Source organism: Vulpes lagopus, chromosome 22 (assembly GCF_018345385.1).
Source record: "Vulpes lagopus strain Blue_001 chromosome 22, ASM1834538v1, whole genome shotgun sequence".
Taxonomy (NCBI): Eukaryota; Metazoa; Chordata; class Mammalia; order Carnivora; family Canidae; genus Vulpes; species Vulpes lagopus.
In genome coordinates this window covers 30,878,893-30,904,612 of record NC_054845.1, presented here as the reverse complement: position 1 = coordinate 30,904,612, position 25,720 = coordinate 30,878,893, and the positions used below count along the sequence as shown (strand labels likewise).

General features: G+C 52.6%; 1 protein-coding gene across 1 annotated transcript in view; it reads right to left on the bottom strand.

Annotated features, from left to right (window-relative positions):
- The window catches only part of DLGAP2 (DLG associated protein 2), a 355,333-nt gene that overhangs the window by 18,009 nt on the left and 311,604 nt on the right, over positions 1-25,720 (bottom strand). The window contains exons 8-11 of the mRNA XM_041737686.1: positions 10,671-11,020; positions 9,601-9,642; positions 2,954-3,039; positions 1,005-1,414 (exon numbers count right to left, since the gene is read on the bottom strand). Coding sequence (XP_041593620.1) covers positions 1,005-1,414; positions 2,954-3,039; positions 9,601-9,642; positions 10,671-11,020 — 888 coding nt within the window. The remainder of the gene's footprint in view (positions 1-1,004; positions 1,415-2,953; positions 3,040-9,600; positions 9,643-10,670; positions 11,021-25,720) is intronic.

Here is a 25,720-nt window from a genome sequence, read left to right as displayed (position 1 = left end):
CACAGAAAAAAAGAAAAAATACTTTAAAGGGAGCAAGATCTGTCAGGTCAAGACATTCAGAAATGCCTCTGTGAAACCACATTTTGGTAAAAAAAAAAATGTTAGTTCTAAGTACGTTGCAATTACTCTTGTATTCCTGGTTGATATACAAAGACAGGTGGTATCTATTTAGAAATCACACACAGCGATTCACCAAGGAGTCTGACAATCCTCAAGACAGGATTCCTCAGGTCAACGGAGGCAGGTGGAGAGGGAGGGATGTTGTCCCTTTCCGCACAGAGAGGCAGGGACCCCCAGAGCCAGACGGGCTACAGCGGATCTGCCCTGTGGGCCCCAGGTTGGGGCGTCACAGGGATTCCTGCTCAGCACAGGGCCGGGAGGGCCGGAGCAATCTCTGCTCATCTCCAACCTCTCCCTGGCATAAAGCCAACTCAGGGGCACCTGGGTGGGTCCGTCAGGTAAGTCCGACTCTTGGTTTGGGCTCAGGTTGTGATCCCAGGGTCCTGGGATTGAGCCCCCTAGTGGGCGCCCTGCTCAGTGTGGAGTCTGCTTCTCCCTCTCCCTCTGTTCCTCCCCAGCTCACATATGCCCTCTCTCGAATCAATAAATCAATCTTTAAAAAAATAAAACCAACTCAATTCCTTGTACACATGGGACAGTAAAGGTTCTAGAAACCCGTGGAAACACTCCATGTCAAGTCACTGCCAGAATTCAGGAGAATGGGTACGTGGGGAGAGGTACAGGACCCACCGAGCCCACAGTCAGCGCCCGCCAGGCTCATGAGCTAATAAACCCCCAAAGGATCCCTGTGGACGCTTTGGCAGTTGCTTTTCTGTTCACTTACTTATCTGTTTTCTGGGAGTTGAGTGGGATGTGGTGGGAAGCAGGTTTTTTTAATCAACCCAAGAATCAGAGGTGGCTTCCCCCACTCACACTGCCATTTGCCCGTTTGCTCTACTGACCCAGGACCCGTGTCATACGCCGAGGGGGGGCTGTGCTCTTACTTTCCTCTGAGAGGTCATTCTCCTCTGCCTCTCGCTCCATGTCCTTACACCAGCCTTCCATCCTCTTCGTCTCTGTGTGCAGCAGCTTCACAAACCACGAGCCATCCCTCCGGCACGGGGACATCCTGCCGGTTTCTGCTGTCTCCATGGACGGCTCCAGCCAGGGGTCTGCAGGGGGCAGGGTGGCAGTGTCCACGGGGGTCCTGTAGTCTTCTCTGTAACTGAAGAGCCCCTGGGTCCGAACAGTTCTTACTGCCCCGTACTGGGTGGGCGTGCTGGGCTCCGAGTGCCGCTGGAAGGAGGGACCGAACTGCAGCCCTTTGTCCTCAGTGCTCACGGGGAAGCCCTCCAGCTCCAGGTCTGCTTGCACGGCGGCTGTCACGCTGTTTGAACGCTTGAAACGTCCGTGTCTGCGGAGGAGAGACGGAAAAGGAATGGAACTTTCTGAGCTGACTTTGTGCAGCAAACCCTCCCCGAGCTCACACGCGATACTCCTGCGCTGCCCCAAACAACTCAAGGGAAAGAGGAAACTTTTCATCTTTTTACTACAATTTTGGTGTTTCGGCCATTAAAGAACATTGGGTTTTGCAAATGATTAACCTCTGACATCTACCTAAGTCTCAAGGCCTAAGTAGCGCCCACTTAACCTCAAGCGCATCGCAGGAGGCCGTAGGGGTGACGTACTCCAGGAAACCCCTGCCTCGCACAGCTACTGCCCTTTACAAATATGCTGCAAGTTCACAAAACTTCCATGTGTTGCATCCAGGTAATAGGAAGGCTGTGTTGCTCCTTTTATGTAAATGGCTTCTGTACCCTACTGAGTTTCAGTGACACATTTCAGGGCATGAGTCTCTTCTCCTATTGGAATAACTTCATATCATCCCCATTAAGTCTCTTGTGCAAAATAAGGAATCCAAATTCCAGCTTTAGCAGGTGTTTTAAAAACATTTCCATCCCGTGTATTGGAAGGCCACCCATTCCCGCACAGACAGTTACTGAAGTGATGGGCAGGAAAAGGCTTATAATTGGAGTCCGGATACCGCTGGGTGAGAACTGCATGTGTGGGGTGGGGGCGGGGGCATCCAAATGAACCTGAACTATACATTTTGGCTTCTCACCAACTGAACCCTCCTCTGGCAACAGCTGTGTGTGCAGCTGGTTAATGAGTCTGCCACTTAGTGTTTTTGCTGGAGGCAAGCAAGGGGAGAAGAAGCTGGTGATGGCGACGGAGGCCGGCAAGCCCAGGTCCCCATGCAGAAGCCGTCTGCATCCTAAGTGGTCTACAGGGAACCTGGGAAGCCATTAGTTTCTGGTCTGAATTTCTCTGCAATCAAAATCTTTATTGGCTGGGTCCTAAAACCCTCCACGATGAGCTATGTCACCCGGGGCTTTGCCAACTAGACGCTAACTGAAGTTGCAGATGTAACGGTGCTCTCATTAAAATTAGTTATTTATGAAATTTACAAGACATATCTTTTAAATATAAAATAGTCACCCTGTCCTTGTGACAAAGATAACATTACTGTAATAGGCACCCCTGTATGTTTTGGTTTGAAATCATGCTGTAGCTAAGGTTTTCATTTTCTTTCTTCTCTTTCTGTCTTTCTTTCACTTTTAACATCATCAGGTAAGGAGACTCATCTGATTCACCCTCAAGCCCATCTGTTCCTCCTTTAGATGAAGAACTTTGGCTTTCAGGGCTGTCAGCAACTCTGCTTTCATAAGTGGTAAATTATGTTGGAAATAATTATTCCCCTGCTTCTTGCAAAAACAAGACGCAGGTGGATGTTAATTCATAATTGTACGATAAGTTGAAAAGTATAAATATATGACCCTGTTTCCACAAGACATGAATTATTGATGGTCAGCATGATCTAGATATTTGCAATCAGGTTCTAACGGATCGCTCCTGCTTGGGAACATTGTCTATTTTGAAGGGGCTGAGTTACCGCTTCTCGTCTTCCACTTGGATGCCAACAGAGTGGTATTCCCGCAAGCCTCGGCTCTCTGTGTCAGAATCTGTGGCTGTTTCCACCTAATGCAACACAGAACATCTTATTTTAGAACTGAGACACGGGATCTGGGCAAGGGACTATTTGTGTGTGTGTGTGTGTGTGTGTGTGTGTTCATTAGCTGTAATTCATTACGCATTTAATTAATCCAGAGATGCACTTGACCCAGTAAAATCACAAAAAGAGGGAAATGCATTCATATTGGTGTAATTACATTGCTACTGTGTTCCATCAAAATTTACATAACTACTTGAACTCGGCATTGCACTCTGATCTCTTAAATGTATGCAAATAAAACTGCTTAGTTCAGCTAATGCAAAAAATAGTCTTTGTTGGATTGCATTATTATAGGACTTAAAAGCTCTTATCACACCCTACAGTGAAGGAAGTAAATATAGCATGAGCCAGATAGAGCTAACACAACAAATAAGCATTTTAGTAGAATTATACTGATGGCTGCAGCCCACGTACAGAAACACACAGAAAGGGAGTCCAGCGTTTACTGGGAACACTGAGGCAATCTCTCCTCTGTACTACACACAGGCGTCTTACACCTGAGAACGGGACTGCCCAGCAAGGCCCTGCCCGAACAGAACAGAAACTGCGTATTGGAATCCGTCTCATGGGTCTATTTGCCAAAATGTCTCCCAAACCCACCAAGTGCTTTAGGACCCTTAGGAGGGTGGAGCCCACACACGAGGGAATGCTGGTACAGGTCATTTTCTTAAAAAAAAAAAAAAAGCAAACTCTCAGCACACACACAAAAATCTGTGAAACCAAAGGTTAATTAATCATGACTATTGTCCTGGCTACTCCAATGTCCCTTTCTTTTTTTCCCAGGAAAATATTACCTACTGTATCAGTGGGCCTTTGACTCCAATCTGAAATATCATAACTAAGTTGTAAAACACATCTTCTCTTAAAAATGTTAATGATTGCCACAAGGGTATGATTCAAACCATTCAACAAATAATTATAGGATACTCTCTTCTGTGACTTATGGGAGACTGAGATTGTAATTTGCGGTTGCCCTGTGGCCAAGCTCATGCCACTGAGGCCGGACTCAATATGCAGCAAAGAGAAATAATGCACCAGGCACTGTGCTGAGAGCCTAATAAGCATTACTGCATGTAGTGTCCACGATACCCCTGCTGTTATCTCCTGCCACACAAAACAGCTGAGGAATCCGAGAAGGTGAGTAGCTTGTCCAAGGGTGCACAGCCCACTGGGGACAGAACGAGGATTTATACCTGAATCTGATGCACCGTGCTCTGTACTGAAGCCGTTTGGCCAGGATAAGTAGAGCCGCGTGAAGATGCTGGTGACTTACTGAGCCCGGGAGCGTGGCCGGGCACGCCCCCTTTCCAACTGGATTAATCCTGCACACGTGCAGAGGTCACACCTCCTTGGTGTTCGTGGTTTGACATCTGGGAGAGGACACGGGGTGACCACAGGCAGAGGGACATTTTTGCATCAAGATCCTAACCTTGCTGCTGTCTCTATAGGGGGTCATGGCTTTGACAGGCTTCACCCTCCTAGACACGAAGATTATTACTATTTTACACAAAAGGATTACAATAAAAATTAACATATTTAAAATGTGCCATGTCAGAGTGAGCAGAGCTGCCTTGTGTTTGAACTGCTTGCTATTCCATTTTGTGAACATAAACTGGTTTAACCAGTTTTCCGGATGCCTGGGTGGCTCAGAGGTTGAACATCTGCCTTTGGCTCAGGGTGTGACCCTGGGGCCCCGGGATCGAGTACCCCATCAGGCTCCCTGCATGGAGCCTGCTTCTCCCTCTGCCTGTGTCTCTGCCTCTCTCTGTGTCTCTCATGAATAAATACATAACATCTTAAAAAAAAACAGTCTTCAATGGAGGGATAATTTGGTTATTTCTACCTTTCTGCCACAATTAATGCTGCTGCTACAGATACACGTCTGTGCCTGTGTGCATGCACAGTTGGGAACATCCTCAGAGTGTATGTGATTTCTGGGTCAGAGGTATTATTATGCTTTACAATTTTGGTATATGTTGTCGAATTTGACAGATATGTGTAATAGGGGAGATCAGTGCATACGTATACTTTTAGAAAGATTTTTGTAATGGAAAGAGCACTGGTTTTTATCATTGAAATGTTCAGAATATTTGTCATATTCCACGTTCAGGATTCTAGTCTAAGGAAATGACCTCAGATCCTGACAAATGTGTGGGGTGTTCGTCATAGTGTGTTTATAACGTGAAACATGGCAGGGAGTGAAGCAGGACAGCACCAGCAGAGGGTGAATTAGGGTTTGCTCATGACACAGGACACCACATGGTTACGAAGATGATGATTATAAGGGCTTGACACGGAAGATGCAGATGGTCCAATGTACACTGGCAGGTGCCACGTATGCACACATGAAACACGCATGGATTCACAGCCATCTACACACAGTACACAAGTGAATAAAACACACAATCAGAAACAGGACGTTTGCTCCTTTTGCCCAGCCTAGAATTCTAGAATTCTGTTTTGTTCCCAGGGAAGGAGGAGGGCATAGCTTTGGAACCAGATTCTGCTACAAGCTGGCCACGCAACTCTCAGGGAGTCTCTAAAATTTTGTTGAGTCTTTTCTTCCTAATCTCAAAAATGAAGGGATGTCGGACACTTGATTTGACGTTAAACTCTGCAGGAAGCTGGACTCATATACGCTTGTCCACAGCAAGGTCGAATGCTCTGTCCTGTCGCCTCAACTGTTCACACTGTCAGGTGCATAATTACATGGATACCGAATGTGAGGGATTTCAGAGTTACCGGGGTTGCCATATGAAAATTCTCTAAGCAAAAAATAAATGACATTATCTCTGTTTTCAGGAGGTAAAGGCTGCGCAGGATGATAAAATCATATATGGCCTGAATGAGCTAAATACTTAACAATTCCAAAAATTCTGGGAGTAGAGACCCTATTAAAATGTGTGGGAAATATCAGAAAGGGAGACAGAACATAAAGACTCCTAACTCTGGGAAACGAACTAGGGGTGATGGAAGGGGAGGAGGGCGGGGGGTGGGGGTGAGTGGGTGACGGGCACTGAGGGGGGCACTTGACGGGATGAGCACTGGGTGTTATTCTGTAGGTTGGTAAATTGAACACCAATAAAAAATTAATTTATTAAAAAAATAGAAGAAAAAGCAAACTCAGGACAAAGACAAGGAATTTCTGCTTTGCACAGCGGACAGGAATCTCTTCCCAAGAGGACATTCTGGATGAAAAGTCAAGGGATCTTAAAGCTTCTGAGAAATGCAGGCATATATTCATTTTTACAAGACCCGCCACGTTCTAGGCATTGAGAAGGAAGATGTACTAAGAGAATCACTTATGCTAAGTAGGCTCTTTATGAAGCAAGTGCTGCGTCTGCGGGGCCCCCGAGGAACGGGCACAGACGGCTGCGCAGTCACTGCCGTGAGCGGAGGGCAGCGCCGCAGAAGGGATTCCAGGGGCTGCGGAGCCGGGAGCCCCGCACCAGCTCCCCTGTGAGGCTGTCGGAGGACTGCAGGCTGAGCCACTCGCCGTGACCACCGGCGGGAAGGGGGACGTTTCTAAACATGGTCTGTTTAAGAAACACGGAGCTTGGTGTGGCTGCTGTGTGTGTGACTGTGCGCATGAGCACGTGTATGAGTAAATGTGTGAGTGTGCATACGTGTGTGACTGCATGTGTGTTCACATGTGTGACTGTGACGCGTGTGGATGACTGGATGTGCATGAGCAGGCACACAGAGGCGCACATCCATGCATGCACATGTGACTTGCACGTGTGTGCACATATGAGTAAACATGTGAGTGCACATCTGTGACTGCATGCACCAGGGCAGTGTGTATATGCATGTGTACACATTAATGTGTGCACATGTGTCTGTATGTGTATTCACGTGTGAGCATGCAGATGTATGCATGTGGATGACTGAGTGTGCATGAGCAGACACATAGGTGAGTGTATGCATGCACACATGTGAGTGTGCACACAAGTGCATGTGTGTGAGCACATGTGTGAGTGTGTAGTTGTGTGAGCAATGGCACCCTTGTCAGTTGTACACACACGTGTACACATGTGAGCACGGTTGGACATGTGTGTGGGTATGAGAACATGTGAATGTGCATGTGTGCATGTATGATTGTGTACACATGTGTGCACATGTGAGTGGCTTGCATGCATCTGTATGAGCGTGCACACTGTGAAAGCACAGGTGTGCACGTATGTGGGTGCCAGGTGTGCATGCATGTGTGTGCAGACCTGTAAGCATGAGTGCACAGGAGTGTGTGCATGAGTGTGAGCGTGCAGGCACACGTGATGGAACTGGATAGGAGGCAGCCCCTGTGTGCCCTGATCTCTGTCCCCTGCCTGGTAGGACTCAGGAGGAAAAGCTGATCAGCTGTGGCCTGGGCTCTGCTGCCCCGGGACCAAGAGCGGCACCCAGCCTGGGAGCCACAACCACCGACGGGCTGCAACGCTGGCAGCCGGTCTTCGCTGAGTCCGTGTCGCTTCTGCTCTGCCTCCCGAGCTCGCCGGCAGCGGGGCAGATGCATGCTCAGCTGCCCATGGGCCAGGTCTCCCTCGGGGACCCGCTGGAAGTCCAAGAGTGGGACGTGATGTGCCGGCCGCGCTGTGGAGACAGCGATGCCGCAGGGCACCGGCCCTTCGGGAGCAGGTGATGGAGGCTCACCCACGCCGAGAGCTCTGCCGGAGGAGCGGGATCCGCGCCAGGAGGCAAACCCACGCCGGCTCGGCCCGACACGTGAGCCGGGCGGGGAGGGGCCGCATCGGGCGCTGCGGTCATGCCCACAACCCGGCGACTTGAGAGTGGCGAAGGCTCCCACTGCAAAGGCGGGCAGCAGAGGCAGGAGGCGTGAGCAATGCCTGCGTGCCACGCCAAACTGCCGTGTCTGGGATCGGGAGACATTTCCAAGGGACCTGACACACACAGACACACACAGGACAGCAGAGACCGTGCGGGGAACACGGGCCACAGGTGTGCACGGAAGAGGAGCAGAAAGAGGCTGGTGCCCCCACGAACGAGGACAAGCAATGCGGCTGCCCGTGACGAGGTCCTGCAGCTGCACCCCCAGACCCACAGAAACGGGCGGGACACGCCGCCTCGCCCCTCTGCTGCCTGCACGCCGTGTGGGCTCCCGTGTTCCTGGCGGTGGCGGCTTGGGAGAGCAGGCCGGGCAGGGTCGCCCCCCAGTGAGGGGCTGAGTGTGTAGGATGCGAGCCGCCCGTCCCTATAAGCGACAGGACACACAGACTGGGGGCGTGTTGCTTCTCGCCGCCGGGTCCTGGGGTGGGCGCCGCGCTGACCTTCCCTCCCTCCCCCCTGCTTCTGTTCTGGTGGCGACACATGGCTGTGACCTTGTAGGCAAGTCACTAACCCTGAGCCTCAGTTCCTCCATCGAGAACTTGGATAACCACTGGCCCCTATAGGGTTACGATAAGGCTAGAAGGAGCACGTGCTGGTGAGCCAGGGCTGCGGCCAGCCGTACCACGGTGCCCTTGAGGGGCCCGGCGGGGGGGGAGGTGTCGCTCCTGTGGCTGCACTGGCCCCCTCGCTCTGTTCCTTTGGCTTGGCCCCCTAAACTCCACCATATTTCACTTCTTTGACTTGTGTTCATCCTAATCCTGAGTGTCTCTGACAACATTACAAGCTCACGTGAGATGGTGCATTTTCCTCACTGCCACAAAAGACAGCTGGACCCTTCACACACGTGCACGCACATGGGTTTTCACGACCACTCAGCCATTGTCTCCCGTGCACCCACTTATCCGACATGTACCGAGCACTCGCTATGTGCCAGGCACTCTGCTAGGCGCTGGGTTGTGAAGAGGCGAACGGGCAGCCGGGTCTTCAGGGACACATGGTTGGGGAGCAGCGCCAGGAACGGCTTCTGGGGGGGTCGAGGTGTGAACTGCAGGGAGTGGCGGGCAGGGGGGGAAGGACATCCTTGCAGGGGAAAAGCGTGGCTGCTAGAAGCAGAAAGGGCCGTGGGGGCTTTGGAGGGTGAAGTGGAGGCAGGAGGGGTGGCACCCCCTACCAGCCAGATGACCTAGTGCTACGGGCCTGCTCTTCAGATACACTGGAAGTGGACACTCCCGGCCTCAGCCCTGGCTGGCGTGGGCAGCCAGGAGGAAGCCTGTGAAGGTGGCAGGTGGCAGGTGAGAAGGCCAGAGGGTGCGTGAGCACCGGGAATTAACTTGTGTATCTCGCACATCTTCTCTGGAGACGTGACCCTGGAGCCAGAATGAGCCTCTGGGAGCCCCGGTGTCCCACGTACGGGGACCAGTTCTAAGGGTCCCCTGCAAGTCTGGGGGCTGCAGCAAGTGGCTTGCCTATTCTGAGCCCTGTCCTCGTCCTCGTCGAAACAGGGCTGATTACGCATCCCGGGGATGCGAGGGTTCCCTGCAGTACTGTGGGAGCACCTAGCACAGTGCCTGGCATATAGAATCAGGACAGAGAGAGGGACAGAGCAGTTGTATGAATAATCCAAAAAAGGGAGATAAAATAAAAATTCATGCGTACTTGGCTTTGGAGTATATGGTGGTACTTACATCTGACCTTGGGTATGGCTGATGCTCTGGGAATTCAGAATCCTAAACAAAACAACGAAGCCACAGTGTGGAGACCTGGTTCGGAGGACCTAGGCAAGCGGGCAGTCACCCCCGCCTGCGCTCCCGGGTCCCCAGGGTGCCCCAGCCGTCAAGCCCCTCACGCCAGGGCCAAGCGCGAGGCTCTCGGGCAGAGCTCCGCTCACCCGCCTCCCTGGCCACGAAGCCTTGTGATTTTAGAGCTCGTGGCCGGACACAGGCTGAGTGGAGGGGTGACGGGAAGCAGGAGGGCCAGCTCACACAGGATGCTGGAGGACGCTGCCTCCCTGTGCCAGGAGGATCTCTCGGGGAGCGTCTCCAAGGCAAGCTACCGTGAGGCGCCCACGTGCGGTCCTGGGGCTGGGATGCAGGCCAGGCCCCTGTGTCCTCTGCAGGGCCTCCCAGCTCCTGGGCCCTGGGGTCGGCTGTGCCGGGTGCGGGGAGGAGCTGACTCCCGCCCAGGCACCTCGGAGAGCAGTCTGGGGCGGGGGCGGGGGGGCGGTGGTCAGCCCTCGCTGGTCTGAAGCCACGGGCCCGGCCCTGCCTCCACCACTGAACACCCAGAGCACTCTGTGGCCGGCGAAGTGCCTTCCGGCCACCCCGGGCCAGCTGTGAGCATGCCTCAGTTTTGCACCAAAGAGGCCTTTTTAACTTTTACTGCTGGATTCCCAATGCCCTTTCCCCCACTCAGCTGTTGGGTGCCATGCTGAGAGGGTTTCCAAAAACTAGGTTTTAGAAAAAAATCCCATCTCTCCAAAGGGTCAAAACAGGCTGTCTCCACACTGTGTAAGCAGCAGGTGACCCCTAGAACGTGCCCCAGGGGTGGGGCCATGGGTGGCAGGGGCAGGGGTGAGTGAGAGGGACCTGAGATCCCTGGGATCCCCCGGCTGCGGACCTGCAGGCTGACAAGGCAGCGGAGCCCCACCCCTGCACCGCGGGGGCCTGGGGCTCAGGGCCCAGGGCCGCGGCCCACGGGGTCTTGTCTGTGCTACCAGTGGAGCAGCGCAGCGGGCAGCGCGGGGCAGAGAGGCTACCTGGATCCCGATGGAGGAGCGCCGGCTCTTGAGGAAATCCTCGGCCTTGGAAGCCAGGACGGCCTTGTCGCTGGTCCGCGCCGAGGTGCTCTGGCTGTCGGAGGCGAGGCGCTGGGCCGCGGCCGTCTCCAGGGCGAGGCTCATGGCCTTGTTGCTGTCCAGGCTGTCCGTGGAGTTGTAGAGGCCGCGGCTGTCCTGAGGCCACGGGGATGCCCGCTGGGCACGGCTGTCCTGGTAGGCGTCCTGTGTGGACTCGGTGCTGCTCTGAGCGGTCACTGAGATCAGGGGTTTGGAGGTGGTGCGCGGGGGCACGGGCGGCGGCGTTTTCTTGTAGTTGGCATAGGAGACAGCTGTAAGAAAGTCACCGCCGGTCAGCAGGAGCATCCTCCCCCCCACCCCCGGGGACCTGGCCCGCCCTTCCCTCCCACTGCCCTGCGAGCCTTGTCAGAACCAGAGGCCTAGGAGGTGAGGCACACTGCGGGGGGTCTGTGCTCAGATGGTGTCCACACCGACCTGCGGGCAGCAGGGGGATTGCTGAGCCCTCCTCCCCCCACAGGCAGCAGCAGCGAGCGGTCGGAGCGGCCTGTGGCTCAGCAGAGGCACAGGAGCCAGGACACCACTTCCCGCAGGGGAGCAGCGCCGCGGAAAAGTGCGGGACAACCTAAGCTACATCCGGGTGACCGTGGGATGTGTCTATACAGAAAACCTGTGTATGAAGAAAAGGTCAGACGCATAGAAAACTGTTCGCCAGGTCATCATCGAGGGACAACAGGGTGGCCGTTATCTGTGTGTTCCAGACGTGCTTATGATGAGTAGGTATTTTTCTAACGGAAAAGCGTAGAAGGTGCTCCCTCCAAGGACGCTTACGGGGTCTGAGGTATAGACGGCGGTCGAGAAGGGACACTGGGTCTCCCAGCCCGCACCACGCAGCCCTCCCTCACCTTGCGCCCCGGGCCAGTGCCCTGCCGCCTCCCGCCCTGCACTCGCTCCCGGCCGCAGGCAACCCACCAGGGGAAAACCAACGCACCTGGACTTGAGGTCCTATTAAATGTCTCTTTAAAAGCCACGCCCCCAAATCCGTGAGACATAATTGCCGGTCTCAGGGTGTTATTTTTCCAGCGAGGATGAACGACTCCGGTTTGACAGAAACGTGTTTTCCGTTACAGCTAATGATTTCTCTTTATCTGGAACGGAAGAACTCACACAAGTGCTTCTGAAACGGACTCCACCACACGACCCAGTGCAAAGGCACCCATGCAGTCCGCAGGTGTGCAAGGGCTGCTGTGTGCACGGCTGCACGTATTTGTGCACATCTCCCGGGACGGCTCGCATAGTCTGGGAGGACGGGAGGAGCGAGCCTCCCCGGTGGGTTTCAGAAGCTGCAGAATCAGCGTGGGCCGCTGCACGTGGGAACGCGTCATCTCCGGTCCTCTGCTCGTGAGGCTGTCAGTGCACTTTCCCACGTCCTGCAATCTCCCCCAGTTACTGTGTCATCTGTGTGAATGGGTTTTCCTAGTAAATGAAACCTCATGTCATTCCAAATAAAAATCGGCAAGTGATCAAATGAGGTTGTCGTGTGTCAGGATGACCTGAGTTTGAAAGCAAAGAAGTTTCACCTGGAAAGTTATGCCATGGACACATTTTTTTTTTTTTTCAAATGCATCAAAAGAGATTCCAGAAGGTGGAAAACAGAGGGGTGAGGGCAGTTATCGGAAGCGTAGGCTTTGAACTCTGTCTGCATGACAGGAACAGATGATGTCACCTTTTTTACTTTAAAGATTTTTCCCCCTAACGTTGACCTCAACCTCTCAAGGGAAGTTGGTGCACATGGACCATATTCAAGGCATTTTTCTAGGAGAGTCAGAGGTGTGTACAGTTCCCAAGCTCAGACACAAACATTTTAAATACGTGTGTGGGCCTCCTGGGCAGAGGCTGCTCGTGCCCGCAGCAGTGGCGCTCACTGGCCAACCCGCCGCGCCGGGCACCCTTCATTCCCCAGGGCCTCCCCCTCATCTTGTGTCCTGTGCACCGTCTTCCAACCCCCAGCACCTCTGCCCGAGTCTCTGCCTTTGCCGGGGTGGCTGGAACACCCTCACTCCTGAGCCATCCTGCCTTTGCTGTTAAAGTGCAAAGTGATTAGTGATTAGTGCACTAATCAGGTTGGCTTAAGAAGACTTTGTCTCCGCGGATTTCAGCGAATCGCCCCGTGATTTGCTCACCCTGTGCACCTTGCCTTGCTCGGTGCTTGCTTCTCATTGCTGCTGAGACACTCACTCCTGCCACCTGCTCTCTCTTGCACTCACCTGCCCCTTCTCCCGCTCTTGGCTCCCACCTTCCTTCTCACTAGACTTCAAAAGCCATCAGACCCCTTGCTCCGCTGGACTTTACCTCCTTCCCTACTAAGCACCTGCCTCTTAAGCCCACCTTCATGGACCCTGTCAAGTCCCCTAGATCTGTAGGGATCCGCAGGAGGGTCTTTATGGGACTCCATGCGCATCAGGTGGGGTGTCCACTGCATGCACCATGGGCTGCTGTGGGGCTGCTGCCAGAGAAACCCACAGAAGTCTGCTGTGTCCAGGAAGCCCCCACCCCCACTGGCTCTGGCCTGGCCCTACAGCAGGGGCTCCCACTTTGCCTTTGTGTTCAGAGCCCTGCCACCCCACAGTAACTGTCCCATATGACTGACATCTGCTCTACGTTCAGGTAGGGACAGAGGTCTCAGCTGAACCTGCTTCTGCAGGTGCTTGCCTGACTTGGCTGGTCATCCCCCCACTTTCTAGTCATCTCTTTAAAGGAGAAGCTTCTGCAACAGGTGGTCAGGGGCAGACCTCGGGGTACAGGTATCATCCCCACCTCCATCCTTTGTACCATCCCCATCTCCCTCACCTGGACCATCCCCACCTCTCTCCTCTCTCACCTGAACCATCCCCACCTCCCTCACCTGGACCAACCCCGTCTCCCTCACCTGGCCTGTCCCCACCCCCCTCCCCTGGATCATCCCTTGGGCTTCACTTCCAGATAGGACAACCATCCTCCCAGACCCCAAACCTGTCCAGTCCAAGCTCAGTTGATGATGTCTATGAATGGTGTCCGGTCTGCTCCCCCCTGCTCCACTCATGCAATCTTGAGTCCTGAGTGCCTGGTGGTTCCTCTTCTAGGCTGTTGCTGGCCTCGTTTGTCCCCATCCTCTCGAGCCCGTCACTCCTCTGGACCACTCACACACAACTGCCATACGGATGCCCCCACAGACATCACTGCAGGCCCCCACGTGGGGGGCCTCTCTCATGCCCTGGACTCCTTCCCTTTATTTCCATTTTGTGTCTGATATGGGAGGTCTTCCTTATATCCCTTCTGACTCTCAGGCCCAGGAAATGTCCCCTCCCACATCCTGGCCTCATGCCTACATCCATGGAAGCATTTCTTTGGGGGAGTGGTATTCGCCAGACTCTGACCTTTTTCATTCTGGGGAGACCTGTGTTCCCTCAATGCCCAGGGCAGTACTTGGCACATATCACTGGGTGAGCTTATGGAAAAACCCCACAGCTTTAGGACATGGCCAAAGTTCCAGGAATTGCGGGGCTTCACCTCCGTCACCAGGGGCTCTGCAAGTTCAGAGTAGGTGAACCGCTGCAACAGAGGTAAAATGCAAACCACAGAAAATCCACATTCTTCAGGAAGCTTATTTGTGGTCATGGAAAAATATCTACAAATATGTCTGTGCTTCTCAAATAATAACATGAAGTAAAATAACATGCCACCTGTAAGCTTAATTTAAGCTTACACCTGCTGTTCAGGTGCACGAAGGGGAAACACTGCTGGGTTCTGACATGAATGAGACCCCAGGGTACAGTGGGTTTTGGTTGGAAATCATTTTGAACATCTGGAAAGAGCTAAGCTGTGAGAGATGCAGGATCTCTAGAACTTTTCCAGGGGTTGGAAACATCCTGCTGACCCAGAGTCAACATGGTGCTTGGGCTGTTCCTACTCCCCGACTGACTTGGGAGGAGAAATGAGGGTACCCGGATGTCAGGAGCTTCAGGAGAGAAATCTGGCCTGAACCTGGTGCACTGGGGATGAGGGTGGCGCGTCGCACAGACCGCAGAGGCCAGAGGAGGAAGCTGATGCTGGTCCACCCTGGCAGACGTGAGGGAGGAGGAGAGCGGGCGTGACTCCTCCCGCCCAAGGAGCAGCAAAATCAGACACGATTCGGCACACTGGCATTCAGGGCAGGACCCTGCTCCAGAGGAAACGGAGTCAGGAGCAGCTAGACCAGCACTTCCATCAGCTGCCCCCACTGGCCTAAGTCAGTTTCTAAGTGATGCCTTGGCGGACCCACGGCTCAGATCTGACTCCAGCGGTAACGGAGCCAGGCAGGGCTGGCGGGGCCAGGCCGACCCGCTGTGCTCTCCGTTGGTTGGCGCGGAACTAGGTGCAGCAGGAGCATGCAGGAGGTGGGATCTGGCCCCGTTCTCTGTTCCATCCATCACCTGTGTGCTCAGCGACAGCTCCCCGGCAGCGTTCCGCACGGACCATAGGTGCGCAGCGAACAAGGAGCCCTGCCCTGGGGGTTCTGATTTGGGGGCGCTCAGATCCTCACATTCGATAACTCCCGTGTGTCAGCCAGTGGTGCTGGGTGGGGGGATCTCGCCTCCTCTCTCTCCCGGGGGCCCTCGTAAGGTCTGGAGGTCATTCTGGGTGGTGTCACCACTCGGGGAGGAGGGTGCTACCAGCCTCTAGTAGGAGGAGGCCAGAGCAGCCGCCAAGCAGTGTCCAGGGCACAGGGCAGCCCCAACCGTGAAGGACTAGCCAGCTCACAATGTCACTGTGCTGAGGCTGTAAATGCAGGCAAGGCAAAGTGTTTCATCCTCCTGGGGGACTCATGTGCTCCTCTGTGAGATCATCCCGTAATGACGTCTGCGTGGTTATCAGCTTTGGCTCTTCCCTCTTCTTCCTTATCTGGATGAGGGTCACCATCCAGAGTGCATTCATGTCTCCTTGCCAGTGGTGGTCCACGTAAAAATTTGCTTCTCACTAAGCTTTTCTTAATACTACTCCATAATGTTGCTGTGTCAGGGGGTTAAGTGAGACATAAACACACGAGTAAGAGAACTGCATGGGTCAAAGCGATGGAGTATCTCCTACGACCGGCCACACAGCAGCTGGGTGGTGGTGGCTGTGATGCTGACCTGTTCGGCGTCGTTCATTTACTGTAAGGAGAGTCTTTATCTCTGGCAACCCGTCCCCGGACTCTATGGAGCCAGAGGGAGGTAGGCACTCCCACGCCGAGCCACGTGGCACTCCCACCGCACGGGTAGCTCTGCGGGGCTCTCCCGGGGGAATCAAGTGCTTCTGGAGGAATGTCCTGTCTTGGCGGCAGCAAGGGTGATGATGGAGGGCAGCAGAGAAGTACAGGAATGTAGATGGAGAAGCTACTTCACTTAACAAGGCTACACTGATGTTTGCCATGTGAAGAGGAGCGGAAACTATCCGTCTGGCTGTGTCTTCCCGCTGGGCCCACGTCGCCAGTGCACGACGGTGTGCACGGTCACAGGACTGTGGCACCCGGACGGCAGGCAGAGCAAGCAGGTTTGCCCAGGACCCCAGGGCACGGCCGCTCCCAGACCCGGGTCACCACTTCACAGTTGTCCTCACACACTTCCCTTCACTCCCTACAAAATGATAAATCTCCCAAATGCATTATTAACTACAAGTAAACCTCCAGAATGGGTATCTTATAAATAAAAACAAAATTACAGAGTGTTATAATTTATCTCCATGATCACAGGGGCCTAGTATCACATCTCGCCTTACATTTGCTGTGGGGCGATGATATGAGTTCTTGGATTGATTTCTTTGTAAAAATGCAGTGAACGTTTTGATGAACAGCAAACTTTCTCAAGAAACTGATTAAAACTGGGCAATTCTCAGCACACATGAAGGACAACCGACTTTACTCAAGCCGGAGAGGGTGAGGCAGAGGGACATTTTCCCGAGTGGCGAGGGACTGGATGCGGTCTCCAGGCTGGGTAAGCGTCCCAGCCGACGGCTCCGCAGCCACTAAAGCGGAAGTGTGCTTTGATGCCATCGGCCTGGTTTGTCCAGAGCAGCAAACTGTGGAGCTGGGCTCCGGGCAGCACAGAGGCTCCTGACCAGCCTCGGTGGAATCCACGGTCAGAGCTTGTCAGCAGAGCCCGAATGTGGAGGTGTCCATCGGGGTGCTCCGTTCCCCTACCGAGCAAACACTGTAGGAAGTATGACCAGAGAGCTGCGTTTCCTGCTGCTTAAGGAAATCAACTGCCTATAATAGAACCATTAACTTCCCCTGTCAAACCACTGAGGAGATTGCACAACGATGCGGAGTCAGCCGGAGGTGCTGCTATGCCTGCCGTGGGTCACCCCAAAAGCTGCTGCTGAAGAGGCTGCAGAGCCCTTGAGTTTCTGCCGCGTGGTGCCCGGCTCACCGGCCTCCCCATCCGTGTTGCCTTCATACTAACTCATCGGTTCCAGTAAACATTTATCTTGAGCCCGAGACTACCGGCTCCACCCAGTGTGCTCACGATCAAATTGAACAGAAAGGCAGAGGGAGCATCGTGTGCCTCAGAGCCTCGCCGAAGCCTGGGAACAGAGTGGCCCGGGCCTGAGGGCAGGCCTTCCGGAAGGGCCCAGCGCCGTGAGGGAGAGGAGGCAGCCGGGCCGGGCCGAGCGCGCACCTACTCTGCGTGGACTCACCCTGCTGGATGCTGGACGCAGCGCCCAGGGGGATGGGGGCGTGGAATCGGGAGGTCAGGAATTATCGAGAAAACTCGGCTCATTAAAAGATGCTCTAGGACAGCCCCAGTGGCGCAGCGGTTAACGCCGCCTTCAGCCCAGGGCGAGAACCTGGGGACCCAGGATCGAGTCCCACGTTGGGCTCCCTGCATGGAGCCTGCTTCTCCCTCTGCCTGTGTTTCTGCCTCTCTCTCTCTCTCTCTCTGTCTCTCATTAATAAATAAAAAAAATCTTAAAAAAAAAACGATGCTCTAAGGTTTGCTGTGACTCTCCTCTGGTGGCCTGGGGGTTCTCGTTCAGGTGACAAAGTGACTGATTGTAATAGTTTCTAGAGATACCATCTTGTTTCTTTTCAAGTGTCATAGAGTTTTCTTCAAACTATTTACTTTCTGAGGGAAATACTGCTCTTTCTTCACCAAGTGGGAAAAAAATGTGCTTTAGTGTTCATGCACTTGCTTCAATGCCTTTTAGTAGTTTAACATGTTGACGTATTATTACAGGGCACCTTCCAGCACAGTGATGCTCGTGGTTGGATATCTTAAACCCACTGCGGCTGAAATTTCTAGGAAAGGGAATTGGATGCATCTCTGTTCTGGTTCTGCTAGCGCTGAGCTAACTCCTCCTTCTTCCCACCTAAACTGGGATCTTGGACAAGTGAAATTCCCTCGGCCTTGGTCTGCTCATCTGTTCAAGGGACGTGCTGGGGATGTCTCTTTGTTGTTGTGGGGATGAGAGACAAACCCAGAAAGGGGCAGGCAGACGCAGGTGCCCGGCAGGGGTGGCCGCTACGGAGCCGGCCACGGAGAAGCATCCTGCGCCATCCTCCGCGCACCGAGGTAACAGACGCTGACGCCCACCGTGGACTCGGCCCCCTCCCTCCCATGACCCAGCCGTGCAGACTGCTGGCCTGGGCGGCACGGGGTCTGCATGGCCCCGCGCAGGGCTCCTTAGACTCTATTTCTTAACTAAGCTGCAGACAACCTTGCCAAGTAGACGGATGGCATTTGTATTTGCCGTTCCCAGATGAGAAACTAGGTTCAAATGTGTTTAGACGCACTCTTAAGGTCAGCCAGGCCTAGGTGGCCACCCTGGGACACGGGCACCTCTCCCGTTGTTGGCTACGGTGATCCTTTCCCTCTGCTCCTGACCCTGTACTCAGCTCAGTCTTATTTCTCACGCCTTGATCTGATTCTATTCCTTCACACTTCGCAGCAGCACATGGCATCCTTGCCCGATGCAAAGGTGAGAGAATCATTTATTGTTTCTGCAAGAATTTCCTCTTAATATGATCAGTTCCAAGTTCTCTAAAAAATAAAAAAAAATAACACATGAAATACATCTGGCAGCAGGAGACATTTTAGATCGTACTCCTACTCCAGGACGCAAATCATGTGAAGGGGCTGCTAGCTGAGGGGACTGAGGCTGAGTGACAGTAAAATAATTGTATTTCTCTCTTCGTTCCTTAACTGATGGGAAACAGTGAAACTGTTTTTGGGAAAAAGGCCTTCTGGTATTTGCTTAATCATCTAGTGAGATATTTCCTTGGTTTGCAGGACATTCAGCGGGGACCCAGGGAATTTCAGAGCGCCCCCGTCTCTACCTTCCAATGCTGTGGAAGCACATCTCTCCCTTCCAGCAGAGCTCCCAACATTTGCATCCTAAGTAGTGAAATTTTGCATGGAAAACGTTTCTTCTCTGTTTTAGTGGAATAACAGTGATGTTTAACGCCCGCCCCTCTCAGCACTGACCAGCCGTTGGAGAGAAGGAGAGGACGCTGCCACCCTGGGAGCACGGGATTTGCGGTCCCACGCAGGGACAGCAGGTGCCGCTGCCGGCTCAGAGACCCAGCACAGCAGCTCGCACCAGAAGTGCGCTCTTCCTGCTTGCACGGGAAGGGAAATACGTCCTTGAACAAATGTGATAGAGACGTCTATTTATACAAAGTTTTCTTGGAAATAGCTAACATTTGATGAATACTTGCTAAGTCCAAACACTGTATTATTTTGGATATGGATCATTGCAGCCGATCTTCCTGAAATCCTAGATCCTAGGAAGTAGAAGCAGGTAGGCAGTGTCCTCAGTCCCACAGACCACGGAAGACCTGGGATCCTTGCAGCCTCGCTGCTCCTTGGGCCTTTGTGTGATCAGCCAGTGTCACCGGGGCGTCTGCCGTGCTCCCAGCCCTGCTTGACGGGAGCGCCCATGGTGGGGGGGTGTCCACTGGGAGGGGAGCGCCCACTGTGAGGGCCATCCATGGGGGGAAGCATCCACTGGGGAGAGTGCCCACTTCATTGCCATCCAGAGCATTAGGTTCCCGTGTGACAGCTGGAAGGCTTGCTAAGGGCCCAGAGGGAGTTCTGGTTGAACATTTGAGGATTTCTCACCCTTGGGATCTGAGCAGCCCACATCCCCACAGAGGGAGGTACCTGAATTGGAGGGACATTTTTAAGCCCCTGAAAGTACTTAACACTTGTCCATGTGATTCCTTTGTAATGGCCCCATGATAAATCCAACACATAGATTTAATAGAAATAAATGATACTTACTGTTTAGAGAATAATAAATACCATATAAGTCAATTAGGCAGGTAGAAATACATGCAAAAATTTCCGGACACCCAGACACCAGGCTGATTCTCACATGTTAGTATGGGAGTCAAAATGGGATTTGTATTTTAAGGTATAAGATAGGCATTTAATACATACCTTGAATGTGCCCACTGTCTCTCCAGTGGCCCCATATCCATAGGACAGGTTCGAACCCACCCCCATGGGATTGTGAATGGGACGTTTTAGCATAACAATACATTGCACTTGTGTTCCTATTTAATGGAATGCTTTTGAATTTTATGATTTTTTTAAAAGATTTTATTCATTTACTTATGAAAGAGAGAGAGAGAGAGAGGCAGAGACACAGGCAGAGGGAGAAGCAGGCTCCATGCAGGGAGCCCGATGGGACTCGATCCCAGGTCCCCAGGATCAGGCCCTGGGCCGAAGGCGGTGCTAAACCGCTGAGCCACTGGGGCTGCCCTGAATTTTATGATTTAAGAATTAAGTGTCAGCTGTTAGCCTTCAGTAAATCAAAACTGCAGTACATAAAATGTTTTAGATAAATAAAATAATAGTGAAACAGGATTTTTGAAAAACTGATGTCAGTGTTCTCATTCGTTCATCAGTGCTCTTGGACAGATATTTGTTGGTCCTACAATCTTGTGGGGGTAGAATTGTGTGTCTCTAAATGGCTCATTACAGTTAGAAGGTTGGAACTACAGTAAAGAAAGAATTTAAAGTGAGCATTTGATCATGTTAATTGGCTGTCGAGGATTAAAATAAACAATTAAAGAAATCATTTTACACATTCAAGAAAAACATTCAATTATTCAGCTGGATAGTTTGAGGACAATAATTGTCTTAATTCTGTGTATGTGAACACATAATTAGAATATACTCACCAGAGCTAATAATTATTAATTACAGGCATTGTTATTTATCATTCTCTATATGCATATCAGGCAAACCTTAAACACAATTGCTAAAATTTAATTTAGCAACATAATGTTACTCGATTCTCTGCCAACAGAGAAAGCTTTCTGAACAATCATGAGGTCTATTTAAATATAGCTGATCAAATAAGAATTTTGAAGTAAAAATGAAATGATCATTAACTTCATATCTTAAGGTATCTGAAGACCTGATTACTCTATTTTTATAAAGACTGAAGTCTGGCATGAGCATCTTTTTGGTTTTAAAAGCCCATCATGGATTTCTTTTACTGTGTGTAAAATGTGATGAAAATCCTTGGTGGCTGTTTGAGTGGCTTCCTGATTATAGGGAGAGGGATTAATATACACCTGTGTCTAATCTAATTATCAAGTAAGCTTGGGCTTTGTTTATGTCATGGAGATCAGGGAAGTTGGTGAGGGTCATCCCGAGAACCCTGGGGTCGAGGGAGAGGTGGCTCTGCAAAGTGCCTTCCTTCTTGAATACATGGGTGACGACATATGCTGCTGTGCATCAATAAAAGGTTAATTACACCATTTAAGATGGAAGGAGCCATGCACGGAATACAGTTTTGAAAGATTTCTGTAAAAACTGCATTAAATCAAAGTAGTGAAGCCTAAAGGAAATTGTCTCAGGTGGATTAGTTCTTCCTGCCCAGAGATGAATCAACGGGGCTGGGAAGAGGTGTGTAAAAACCAGTACTTTCCCAGGTATATTTGAGCTTGAGTCAGCCTCATTCAGAAACCCTTTCTGAAGGAACTGCCCAGAGCCTGGGTCTAAAGGGCCGTCAGCCCAGAAAGAATGGCAGCCACGGTGCTGACACCAGGCACAGCCCGGCCTCCTTGACCACATGAGAAAGGCGGCCACGGCCAACAGCAGTGCCACTAGCCACATTTAAAGGACCTGACTTCTAAAATGTCTCAATATCTAAACACCAGTTAAACATCAGCTCCTGTGTAAGAGCAGTGTTGCTTCAAGTGCCAGACAGTCCCGCACACCCTGGGCCTTGTGCCCACAGCACAGCTACAGAGCATCGGCTGCACGGCAGCCCTGGGCTACAACATTCTCACCTCAAAGTCACGTGAGTACATAGGCACCCACCTGCTCAACAGGTGTCATAAAGCAAAGGAAACTCATCCTTAGGACCTGCCTTGAGGTCTACAAACCGACGGAGGGAGAATCTGGAGGAACGTACTTTATTTGAGATCTGCTAACTTGAATGAGATGAAGCCAAGTGTTGGCCAGTCGACGCTGTTGCGTGAGGGGGAGTCATCTCAAACATGAAGACAGGGACACTGTAAACACCTGCCTACTGGCCCATCCACACGTGGAGCTCTGGACACCCTCTCTGAATCCCATCCTTGCAAGCTAGAAGGGAAATTTGAGGATTAGCATTCCATTGTACGGAACACAAATGCCTAATCAAGATGAGGTAGGTTTCAAAAAGCAAGGCAAGCATCACCATTCTATTCGAATGTAAGAGCCACACTTAGACTCACTGCCCTCTGTTAATTAGAGCGTCAAAGATAACAGCATAGAAAGAATTACAGTAATCAAGTCCTTGGACGTCTAAACGAGAGGCTGGATGTTGGGGAAACCAAACTTTGGAGGTGACAGATTCAACGTAAAAGATGAAAGCCAGTTTGACACTTTAATTAATGTTAGTCTCAAAACGTCGTGTAAATCAAACAGGACACAGAAGCCATATCCCACAGCCACGCACATGGCGCTTTCCCTGAAGTTTCCAAAAATGAGGTGGGCCATCCGAGTTCTGGGGCAGCGCTGGCAGGCTGGCAGCAAAGACGTCTATTTCAAATGTGCTAATTGGCAAGAAGTTATAGCCTGACCAGCGTTTAGCATCTTGTAGGTGGTAAAATAAAGTGATGACAGCTGTTCCACTGTTCAAGACACTTCCTGTTTTCATTTTAAATATCTAGAACTCACATTACATAATAAGAACTTGGATTTTTTCATAGAAAACGTGTGCGTATTTAGCTTCGTCTGGGACATTTAATTGTGAATGGAATCTGTATTCAAGTTGCACCAGAATTGCATTTTTACTATTAAAATGTGGGGAGGGTGAGAAACTCTCAGATGGTGTTTTGTTTGTTGGTGAAATCATGGGCTTGCGCATAAATTTTCACACGTGGCAAAGAAGGAATGTGCGGGTGACGACCTGTGTAAGGTAATAAATCTCGAGTGGCCACTGTCCTTTTGTTCACAGAAAAGAAAATGATCCTCCATGAAAAAGTCAGTCAATAAGGTGAATGCTGCTTGCAAAATCATGCCTGACTCCTGACTTACCTCCACTTACTGATGCCCTGGGACAGTGCCTGCTTCCCCCACACCCTTCGACCCGGCCGCTGGAGGGCCCCCACCCCCGGGCAGGAGTGATACAGTCCTGACCTCAAGGTGATCCCTCCTGGAACACTGGCCGAGCATCGACAAGCGCCTGCTGTGCGTGTCTCATTGATGGCGGATGGTCAGATGGCGGACGTCGTCTGTGCCCACAAATCCAGAGCTCCCGGGCCAGGGGCGGCTGGGGGGACTCAGAGCCGGCTGGAATCCGTATGCGGCAGTGCTGTGGGCTGGCGGCGGCTCAGGGAGCCGAGCGGGGAGGAGGCTGTGCCCCGCAGCAGCACCAGGCTGGGGGCCTCTGCGCCCGTCAGACGCACACCCCCGCGGGAGGGGCCCGCACAGTGCAAACACGAGGCTGTAAGCTCTTCTATCCCAGGCACCGATGCGTCTGCTCCAAGGGCCCTTGGTGCCAGCGCTCTGGCTCCACGCAGCCCTCGGTCCCGCGCAGGACAGCGCGTCCACAACGGGCTCCAGGCGAAGGCAGCGCAGAGACGGGCTGGCAGGAGTCATTGGGGAGCACCCAGCACTTGGGAAACTGCTCACGACATCCCGGATGGCCCGGCCAGCTCCCAATGCGGTGTTCCACCCCCTGGATCACCCACCATTAAGGAAAATAATCTGAGCCCGACCTCTGGAGCGGGAAGGCACTGATGCCAAGTCCAGGTGAGCCCACCAACACCCTGCAGGGGGACCCCAGGCAGGGCCGGCTCAGGAACAGGTGCATCCCTGATGTGTGCACATCACCTGGGCCATGCGAGGTGCCCCAGACGCTACAGGAAACCTGTGTTCTGTCCCTGCGTCCCGGCGCCTGTGCTCTGCCAAGGGCAGGGGCTGCACGTCAAACCGGTCAGTTAGCAGAATCCACATCATGTTCAAAGGGGACAGACGTGACGGGCTGAAGACAGACTCCCGGCACAGCTTCTTCACGATGTTTGAACAGCACCACAATGTGCATAAAACTCACCCCATGTTTCTGCCTAAATGCAGCATTTAGTATTCTACATTTAATATTCCAGTAGGTTTAATATTCCATTAGGACCAGGTCAGCGCATTTATGAAGAACAAAACAAAAGAGCAGCACCTAAGTCTCTAAATGCCACACCAGCCTGCTAGTAAATGTGAGGCTAGAAACAGGACCACGTTCACCCTCAGAGGAGGAGAGGAGCATTAGCAGGTGAGTGGGGAGCACCACTGAGCCCCGCTGGCGCTTGAGGCCCGGAGGGCAGGCATCCTTGGACGGGGCTGGGGCTCCACAGCAGCCCCCAGACATGCTGCCCACACTGGGCAGCTAATCAAGCGAGAACCCCAAGCTGTCCCACAGCCTGCCAGGCCCTGGCCCGCAGCCATCTCCCCGTACCGTGCATCTCTTCGTGGAAGGTGACAGTCTCCCTGCGGGCTGTGCCCACATTCACAGTGCACAGAGACCACAGAGCGACGTGCGGCGGCCCCTGGATGCCAGGGTCCATAGGGGGGATGGACGGCCTCACAGACCATTTCCAGGAGGGGTGTCCTGCCTGCCACGTGCTGGGGTCCCACAGGACATCCCAGTCTACACCGACGCCGGGGCTTCCCCTCTCTGGGGAGGCGCTGGGAGCCCCATCCAGGGCTTGGGCTGGGCTGAGAGCTGCCCGTGAAGAGTGTGACAGGCCCCAAGGGTCTCAGCCGCAGGCTCGTGTCCTGAGCTCCTCCGTGCACTCCTGGCCCGTCTGTAGAGAGCAGGGGTCAGGGAGCAAGATGAGGGGGGATCAGCGTGTTTGCAGGGTCTGCCGAACTTTGTAGCCCAGAACATGGCCTTGGCCTGCACGCTGGAGAAATGGGACGCCGTTCTCAGCACGGCTCCCCCAAAACATTCACCACGTGATCCCAAAATTATGCTGAGGGTGGACAGTCTTGCTTTTTACGTTGGAGATGCGCGCTGGAAACAACAGGGTGGGTTCCAACAGCAGCACGACGCCCCGCGTCTCTGCTCAGGAGGCTCTGTCCTCCAAAGCCAAGAAACGCTGGTGTGGGCTCCCTGGGTAACCCCGAACAGCGCGCAGCACCTGCTCCCCGGGCAGCCCCACAGGCCACAGGAATTCGTCCTTTTTTTTAGTACCACTTGGTGGGAGGCACGTCTTCTGGAAGTGGACTCACAGAGACCACTAAATCCCAGGCTGCAGGAAGACGCGCGTCGGCTCCTACGTCCTCACAGGTGACATCTAAGATCTCAGCTCGTGCCGCCAACATTCAGAAAAGAACTTTGACTATGTTACAAGTCACACAACATTTTGTGATGATGTAATATTGATGACAAGAAGGGGTCAGATTTGAACTAGCAAGTACCGCTGGGGAAGTTTTGCACCTGATTATTGCTTATCGGTCTGCCTGCGAGTCTGGGGCTCCTGAATCTATTTCACATTCTGTTCCCTCTGATGTTTCACAGAT